Raw genomic sequence first — 9,903 nt, forward strand, 5'->3', positions numbered from 1 at the left:
TGCAATCGTGAGTAGAGATAGGAGCGTTATATCGATGACGTACAACTCAGTAGCAGTCATCCAAGTAGAAAAATTGTAGTAAATGGTAAAGCATTTAACATGTCAAGCTGTAGATTCATCGTACCAGAAGAGAAAACCAGAATAGATGAGAGGAAATAAAATTAGTGCGCCTATACCAGAGAGGAGGGCACTGGTGGAGGAGATACTTATATGTAAAGTTCACTGTGCAAAAAACAAAGAAGTGCATGTGGAGAAATCATCCCTATGGAAGAGCCTACAGGAGATAAATAGAAGGGGGGAAAAGGTGAGAGGGGAGAAGAAGAAAGTGGAAATAGGAAATCAGGAGAACCCCAACAAGAAACCTGGGGGCTCAGCACTCAAAGCAATGTGTCCATCCCCCCAGACTGTGCTGTGCCCATCCCCCTCAGACTGTTCCGTGTCCACCCCACCAGGCTGTCCCGTGTCCACCCCCAGACTGTCCCGCATCCACCCCTCGAGACTGTCCCGTGTCCATCCCCCCAGACTGTCACGTGTTCATCCCCCCAGACTGTCCCGTGTCCACCCCCCCAGACTGTCCCGTGTCCATCCCCCCAGACTGTCCCGTGTCCATCCCCCCAGACTGTCCCGTGTCCATCCCCCCAGACTGTCTTGTGTCCATCCCTCCCAGTCTGTCCCGTGCCCATGCCCCCCAAACTGTCCCGTGCCCGCCCCTCCCAGACTGTCCCGTGCCCATCCCCCCAGATTTTCCTGTGTCCATCCCCCCAAACTGTCCCGTGCCCATCCCTCCCAGACTGTCCCGTGTTCATCCCTCCCAGACTGTCCCGTGTCCATCCCTCCCAGTTTGTCCTGTACCCACCCCCCCAGACTATCCCGTGTTCATCCCTCCCAAACTGTCCCATGCTCATCCCTCCCAGAATGTCTTGTGTCCATCCCTCCCAGACTGTCTTGTGTCCATCCCTCCCAGACTGTCCCGTGCCCATCCCCCCAGAATATGCCATGTCCATCCCTCCCAATCTGTCCTGTGCCCACCCCCCCAGACTGTCCCGTGTCCATCTCCCCCAGACTGTCTTGTGTCCACCCCCCCAGACTGTCCCGTGTCCATCTCCCCCAAACTGTCTCGTGTCCACCCCCCCAGACTGTCCTGTGTCCATCTCCCCCAGACTGTCTCGTGTCCATCCCTCCCAGACTGTCCATTGCCCATCCCCCCAGACTATCCTGTGTCCATCCCCCCAGACTATGCCGTGTCCATCCCTCCCAGCCTGTCCTGTGCCCACCCCCCCAGACTGTCCCGTGTCCATCTACTCCAGACTGTCCCGTATCCACCCCCCCAGACTGTCCTATGTCCATCCCCCCCAGACTGTCTCATGTCCATCCCCCCAGACTGTCTCGTGTTAATCCCCCCCAGACTGTCCTGTGTCCACCCACCAGACTGTCCCGTGCCCATTCCCCCAGTGTGTCCTATGTCCATCTCCCCCAGACTGTCCCGTGTCCACCCCCAAGAGAGTCCCATGTCCATCCCCCCCAGACTGTCCCGTGCCCACCCCCAAGAGAGTCCCATGTCCATCCCCCCCAGACTGTCCCGTGTCCATCCCCCTCAGACTGTCCCGTGTCCATCTCCCCCAGACTGTCCTGTATCCACCCCCCAGACTGTCTCGTGTCCATCCCCCCAGACTGTCTCGTGTCCATCCCCCAGACTGTCTCGTGTCCATCCCCCCAGACTGTCTCGTGTCCATCCCCCCAGACTGTCTCGTGTCCATCCCCCCAGACTGTCCCGTGTCCATCCCCCCAGACTGTCCTGTATCCACCCCCCCAGACTGTCTCGTGCCCATCCCCCCAGACTGTCTCGTGTCCATCCCCCTAGACTGTCTCGTGTCCATTCCCCCAGACTATCCCGTGTCCATCCCCCCAGACTGTCCCGTGTCCATCCCCCCAGACTGTCCCGTGTCCATCCCCCCAGACTGTCTCGTGTCCATCCCCCCAGACTGTCTCGTGTCCATCCCCCCCAGACTGTCTCGTGTCCACCCACCAGACTGTCCCGTGCCCATTCCCCCAGTGTGTCCTATGTCCATCTCCCCCAGACTGTCCCGTGCCCACCCCCAAGAGAGTCCCATGTCCATCCCCCCCAGACTGTCCCGTGTCCATCCCCCCCAGACTGTCCCGTGTCCATCCCCCCCAGACTCTCCCGTGTCCATCTCCCCCAGACTGTCCTGTATCCACCCCCCAGACTGTCTCGTGTCCACCCCCCCAGACTGTCTCGTTTCCATCCCCCAGACTATCCCGTGTCCACCCCCCAGACTGTCCCGTGTCCATCCCCCCAGACTGTCCTGTGTCCACCCACCAGACTGTCCCGTGCCCATTCCCCCAGTGTGTCCTATGTCCATCTCCCCCAGACTGTCCCGTGTCCATCCCCCCAGTGTGTCCTATGTCCATCTCCCCCAGACTATCCCGTGTCCATCCCCCCAGACTGTCTCGTGTCCATCCCCCCAGACTGTCTCGTGTCAATCCCCCCCAGACTGTCCTGTGTCCACCCACCAGACTGTCCCGTGCCCATTCCCCCAGTGTGTCCTATGTCCATCCCCCCCAGACTGTCCCGTGTCCATCCCCCCCAGACTGTCCCGTGTCCATCTCCCCCAGACTGTCCTGTATCCACCTCCCAGACTGTCTCGTGTCCATCCCCCCAGACTGTCTCGTGTCCACCCCCCCAGACTGTCTCGTGTCCATCCCCCCAGACTATCCTGTGTCCATCCCCCCAGACTGTCCCGTGTCCATCCCCCAGACTGTCTCGTGTCCATCTCCCCCAGACTGTCCTGTATCCACCCCCCAGACTGTCTCGTGTCCACCCCCCCAGACTGTCTCGTGTCCATCCCCCAGACTATCCCGTGTCCACCCCCCAGACTGTCCCGTGTCCATCCCCCCAGACTGTCCTGTGTCCACCCACCAGACTGTCCCGTGCCCATTCCCCCAGTGTGTCCTATGTCCATCTCCCCCAGACTGTCCCGTGTCCATCCCCCCAGTGTGTCCTATGTCCATCTCCCCCAGACTATCCCGTGTCCATCCCCCCAGACTGTCTCGTGTCCATCCCCCCAGACTGTCTCGTGTCAATCCCCCCCAGACTGTCCTGTGTCCACCCACCAGACTGTCCCGTGCCCATTCCCCCAGTGTGTCCTATGTCCATCCCCCCCAGACTGTCCCGTGTCCATCCCCCCCAGACTGTCCCGTGTCCATCTCCCCCAGACTGTCCTGTATCCACCTCCCAGACTGTCTCGTGTCCATCCCCCCAGACTGTCTCGTGTCCACCCCCCCAGACTGTCTCGTGTCCATCCCCCCAGACTATCCTGTGTCCATCCCCCCAGACTGTCCCGTGTCCATCCCCCAGACTGTCTCGTGTCCACCCCCCCAGACTGTCCTGTGTCCATCTCCCCCAGACTGTCTCGTGTCCATCCCCCCAGACTGTCTCGTGTCCATCCCCCCAGACTGTCTCGTGTCCATCCCCCCAGACTGTCTCGTGTCCATCCCTCCCAGACTGTCCATTGCCCATCCCCCCAGACTATCCCGTGTCCATCCCCCCAGACTATCTCGTGTCCATCCCCCCAGACTATGCTGTGTCCATCCCCCCAGACTATCTCGTGTCCATCCCCCCAGACTGTCTCGTGTCCATCCCCCCAGACTGTCTCGTGTCCATCCCCCCAAACTGTCTCGTGTCCATCCCCCCAGACTGTCTCATGTCCATCCCCCCAGACTGTCTCATGTCCATCCCCCCAGACTGTCCCGTGTCCATCCCCCCAAACTGTCCCGTGTCCATCCCCCCAGACTGTCTTGTGTCCATCCCTCCCAGACTGTCCATTGCCCATCCCCCCAGACTATCCCGTGTCCATCCCCCCAGACTAGCTCGTGTCCATCCCCCCAGACTATGCCGTGTCCATCCCCCCAGACTATGCCGTGTCCATCCCCCCAGACTATGCCGTGTCCATCCCTCCCAGCCTGTCCTGTGCCCACCCCCCCAGACTGTCCCGTGTCCATCTCCCCCCAGACTGTCTTGTGCCCATCCCCCCAGCCTGTCCCATGCCCACCCCCCAAACTGTCTTGTGCCCATCTCCCCCAGACTATCCTGTGTCTACCCCCCCGACTGTCCAGTGTCCATCCACCCCAGACTGTCCTGTGCCCACCCCCTCAGACTGTTTTGTGTCCACCCCCCAGAATGTCCTGTGCCCGTCCCCCCAGACTGTCCCGTGTCCATCTCCCCCCAGAATGTCCCATGTCCATTACCCCAGACTGTCCCGTGTCCACCCCCCCAGATGGTCCCGTGTCCATCTCCCCCCAGACTGCCTTGTGCCCATCCCCCCAGACTGTCCCATGCCTATCTCCCCCAGACTATCCCATGTCCACCCCCCAGACTGTCTTGTGTCCATCTCCCCCAGACTATCCTGTGTCTACCCCCCCGACTGTCCAGTGCCCACCCCCCCAGACTGTTTTGTGTCCACCCCCCAGACTGTCCTGTGCCCATCCGCCCAGATTATCCCGTGTCCACCCCCCAGACTGTCCCGTGTCCACCCCCCAGACTGTCCCGTGTCCACCCCCCCAGATTGTCCTGTGTCCATCCCCCCCAGACTGTCCCATGCCCATCCCCCCCAGACTGTCCCGTGCCCACCCCCCCAGACTGTTTTGTGTCCACCCCCCAGACTGTCCTGTGCCCATCCGCCCAGATTATCCCGTGTGCACCCCCCAGACTGTCCCGTGTCCACCCCCCAGACTGTCCCGTGTCCACCCCCCCAGATTGTCCTGTGTCCATCCCCCCCAGACTGTCCCATGCCCATCCCCCCCAGACTGTCCCGTGCCCACCCCCCCAGACTGTTTTGTGTCAACCCCCAGACTGTCCCGTGTCCACCCCCCAGACTGTCCCGTGTCCACCCCCCAGACTGTACCGTGTACATACCCCTCCAGACTGTCCCGTGTCCACCCCCCAGACTGTCCCGTGTCCACCCCCCCAGATGGTCCTGTGTCCATCCCCCCCAGACTGTCCCATGCCCATCCCCCTCAGACTGTCCCGTGTCCACCCCCCCAGATGGTCCTGTGTCCATCCCCCCCAGACTGTCCCATGCCCATCCCCCTCAGACTGTCCCGTGTCCATCCCCCCCAGACTGCCAGACTGTCCCGTGTCCATCCCCCCCAGACTGTCCCGTGTCCACGAAGGGGGAGCCGGGATCGTGCTGCGACCTAAACCTATGCTTGCTCTGATCGAATAATCCCGACAGATGGAAGCTTGTGGCCAATCATGAAGAGCTGTGATTTCTCAGTTGTCTTCTTTATCGATCAGCTTGATGTTATAATCTCTAATATCTCGTATATACCGGCTCTGAGGAATTCTCAGGGAAGGGTCTATGGTGCCCCCCCTGGGTACAAAAACTCCGCCCCCATAAAATAAATACCCAATCAGTTCAGTAACAAGTTCACTTTTCTTTATGGAAGATAATCCGGCTGTCCTTCCATTCCGCCCATCCCCCCTCCAATCTCCCGGAAGCCCTGCATGGAGCGTGAGCCCCAATCAGACATCTTCACAACCAAAACATTTCCTTCCTTTCATCTCCGGAATAAACTCATTTCCTTTTTCTTTAGTTCCATTTATTTGTTTTCCAATTGGAATTTTCCAAATTCAGACAAACGTAATTCAATTCGAAGCGAATTTGGAAATTTTGAATCGGTGATCCAATTGTATTGCGATATTTTACATTTCACGTTTATTTCCAAATTCAAATTGGATTCCAATTCAGAATCCGTTATTTCAGAGAAATGGAATTTGTCTGTTTGGGAGGATCCGTCTTCAATCGGGATTATTGTCATTTGCAATTCGGATACATCGGAATTTCCGAACAACAAAAAATGGATCTGACTTTTGATTTGGAAGAAATGAATGTATGGCACATGTCCGGCCCCAACGCATCTACCCACAATGCAGTACTTGTGGCCGGAGCCGCCCATCCCCCGCACACGGGATGTAACCTTCATTAGAATGTGGGGTAACCTCATGGCAGATTGGGGTGTCAGAGGAGAATAGGGAAGGCAAGTACATGTCCCCTCTGAGGAACAACCTGGTACCTGTATTTAGCAGAGGATTGGGGGAGGGGCAAAGAATTTGTGGGGCTGTGCAGCACTGTCTACAGTGCCTGGAAAAAGTATTCATACCCCTTGACATTTCCCACATTTTGTTACAACCAAAAACGTAAATGTATTTTATTGGGATTTTATGTGATAGACCAACACAAAGGGGGTTATTTACTAAAGGCAAGTCCACTTTGCATTGCAAGTGCAGTCGCTGCAAATCCGAGGAGGACATGCAAGGAAAAAAAAAACAGCATATAGGCTTGCACATGATTGGATGATAAAATCAGCAGAGCTTCCCATCTGATCTAAAGCGACTTGCCTTTCATAAATAACCCCCAAAGTGTCACATAATTGTGAAGTGGAAGGAAAATGATAAATGATACAAATAAATATGTGAAAAGTGTGGGGGAGGGGCATTTGTATGGCGCCCCCCGGAGTCAATACTTTGTAGAACCCCCTTTCTCTACAAGTCTTTTTGGGGGTGTCTCTACCAGCTTTGCCCATCTAGAGAGGACATTTCTGCCCATTCTTCTTCTTTGTAGAATATCTCAAGCTCTGTCAGATTGGATGGAGAGCGTCTGTGATCAGCAATTTTCAAGTCTGGCCACAGATTCTCAATGGGATTTAGGTCTGGACTGTGACTGGGCCATTCTAACACATGAATATGCTTTGATGTAAACCATTCCATTGTAGCTCTGGCTGGATGTTTCGGGTCGTTGTCCTGCTGGAAGGGGAACCTCCGCCCCGGTCTCAAGTCTTCTGCCGACTCTAACAGGTTTTCTTCTAAGATTGTCCTGTATTTGTCTCCATCCATCTTCCCATCAACTCTGACCAGCTTCCCTGTCCCTGCTGAAGAAAACCATCCCCACCACATGATGCTGCCACCACCATGTCTCACGATGGGGATGGTGTGTTCGGGGGATGGGCGGTGTTAGTTTCCCCCACACATAGCGTTTTGCTTTTAGGCCATAAAGTAGAATTTTGGTCTCCTCTGACCAGATCACCTTCTTCCACATGTTTGCTGCCCCCTCCCCCACATGGCTTCTCACAAACTACAAACAGGACTTCTTATGACTTTCTTTCTCCAATGTCTTTCTTCTTGTCACTCTTCCATAAAGGGCAGATTTGTGGAGAGACGACTAATAGTTGTCCTGTGGACAGATTCTCCCCCCTGAGCTGTGGATCTCTGCAGCTCCTCCAGAGTTACCATGGACCTCTTGGCTCTTCTCTGATGAATGCTCTCCTTGCCCGGCCTGGTCAGTTTAGGTAGACGGCCATGTCTTGGTAGGTTTGCGGTTGTGCCCATACTCTTTCCATTCTCCGATGATGGATTGAACAGAGCTCCGTGAGATGGTCAAAGCTTGGGAGATTTTATTATAACCCAACCCTGCTTTATACTTCTCCACAACTTCATCCCTGACCTGTCTGGTGTGTTCCTTGGCCTTCATGATGCTGTTTGTTCACTAAGGTTCTCTAACAAACCTCTGAGGGCTTCACAGAACAGCTGTATTTATTATGAGATTAAATGACACACAGGTGGACTCTATTTACTAATTAGGTGACTTCTGAAGGCAATTTTATCCACTAGATTTTAGTTAAGGGTATCAGAGTAAAGGGGGCGCCATACAAATGCCCCTCCCCCACACTTTTCACATATTTATTTGTATCATTTATTATTTTCCTTCCACTTCACAATTATGTGACACTTTGTGTTGGTCCATCACATAAAATCCCAATAAAATACATTTATGTTTTTGGTTGTAACAAAATGTGGGGAATGTCGGGGGGTATGAATACTTTTTCAAGGCACTGTCTATTTGGGGTTGTGAGCTCCTGTGGGGTGCTGGGATTTTATTCATGATATAAAATGTTATATTTAGGTCTATGGCTTAGATTGTAAGCTCTTATGAGCGGAGCCCTCATAACCCTTTTGTATTCTATTGCATTGTCACTGTCCTTTTATATATTGTAAAGTGCTGCGTAAACTGTTGGCAGTATATAGATCCCCCCCCAGCACATATTTCAATGTACGGCACCAGAGCGGCTGATTTCCTCGTCTGATTATTCAACAAATCAGCACAAATGTGAAATACACCGGCCATGTCTATATCTATAGTATTTCTACCTGCACCACCCCGGGGCCCGGCTTCCCATAGGAAGACGGCACTTTCCTCCTCCTTGTGTGTTGGGTCTGCACAAGGTGTTCCCCTCTCCGGTCCAATCCCGGTAAATACCGGCAGGTAAATGTCGTCTGTGTGGAGGGGCAATTCACCGTAAAGCTGCTCAGATGAGCTGCCAATATCCTAATGAAGTGGGTGATTCTCGCCCGGTGGGCGACTCTGCTGGCTGCCTCTCGCCTGACATTCCTCAACTGAGAAATCAAAGGAATGTTGTTGGCTGAACGAGGCCGGTATCCAATCAGATGCTTGCAATGTTTCAGGTCTATGGACAGCTGGTGGGGCCACAGCTGGAAATTTGTCCATCAGCACCTTGCAGCATGAATGGAGGGAAGGGCCCGGGGGGACGGCTTTGTATTGCTGTGCGTAGAATGTCAGCGCTACCCTTCCAGAAATGTGAATTCAATGAATAAATCTTCGTTTGGTCATCCCAGCAGAAACTTTGTCTGTCTTGCTGTTTGCTGTGGCCTTTAATGCTGACTTGTATTATCATCAAGATGTCAAGTCGCAGAGGACGAGGCGTTCGCACAATGACTGAATCCCCAGAAAACACCGGCCTTCCTCCTCTGGAGCTGTCAGCCCACATTACCCCAACGGAGGACCAAATCCATCAGGACACTGGTGATATTTCCACTCCTTGTATTCCCGAATGAGCCTCACAGTGGTGTTCCTGACAAATCACCGCAGAGCCCATCTACAACCTCCGACCCCTGTCCCTAGTCCTTCTATCTACAGCCTCCGACCCCTGTCCCTAGTCCTTCTATCTACAACCGCCGAGACGTCTGAACATCAGATTTACTGCTGGATCTCATTAGGCAACGGGAAGTTTCCTTGGTGATGTTGCCGGTATGACATGAGATATAAAGAGGTGTACAAATGACATATCCCACCCGTCTACAGCCTCCGACCCCTGTCCCAAGTCCTTCTATCTACAGCATCCAACCCCTGTCCCTAGTCCTCCCACCTTCACCCATCAACAGCCTCCAACCCCTGTCCCAAGTCCTTCTATCTACAGCCTCCAACCCCTGTCTCTAGTCCTTCTATCTACAGCCTCCAACCCCTGTCCCAAGTCCTTCTATCTACAGCCTCCAACCCCTGTCCCTAGACCTTCTATCTACAGCCTCCAACCCCTGTCTCTAGTCCTTCTATCTACAGCCTTCGACCCCTGTCCCTAGTCCTTCTATCTACAGCCTCCGACCCCTTGTCCCTAGTCCTCCCACCTTCACCCATCTACAGCCTCCGACCCCTGTCCCAAGTCCTTCTATCTACAGCCTCCAACCCCTGTCCCAAGTCCTTCTATCTACAGCCTCCAACCCCTGTCTCTAGTCCTTCTATCTACAGCCTTCGAGCCCTGTCCCTAGACCTTCTATCTACAGCCTCCAACCCCTGTCCCTAGTCCTTCTATCTACACCTCCGACCCCTGTCCCTAGTCCTCCCACCTTCACCCATCTACAGCCTCCGACCCCTGTCCCTAGTCCTCCCACCTTCACCCATCTACAGCCTCCGACTCCTATCCCTATTCCTTCAATCTACAGCCTCTAACCCCTGTCCCTAGTCCTTCTATCTACACCTCCGACCCCTGTCTCTAGTCCTTCTATCTACAGCCTCCAACCCCTGTCCCTAGACC

The 9,903-nt window shown here is 54.7% G+C and overlaps 1 protein-coding gene across 1 annotated transcript; it reads left to right on the forward strand.

The window, feature by feature from the left end:
- The first annotated feature begins 1,715 nt into the window (after positions 1 to 1,715).
- On the forward strand, positions 1,716 to 8,929 carry LOC143933037 (uncharacterized). Its single transcript, XM_077455955.1, has 2 exons — positions 1,716 to 4,640; positions 8,774 to 8,929. Exons 1-2 carry the CDS (start codon positions 2,568 to 2,570, stop codon positions 8,927 to 8,929), a joined length of 2,229 nt encoding a protein of 742 aa, XP_077312081.1. The 5' UTR covers positions 1,716 to 2,567.
- Positions 8,930 to 9,903: the final 974 nt, after the last annotated feature.

Source organism: Lithobates pipiens, unplaced genomic scaffold (assembly GCF_037356315.1).
Source record: "Lithobates pipiens isolate NorthernLeopardFrog02 unplaced genomic scaffold, aLitPip1_a1.2 Scaffold_27, whole genome shotgun sequence".
NCBI lineage: Eukaryota > Metazoa > Chordata > Amphibia > Anura > Ranidae > Lithobates > Lithobates pipiens.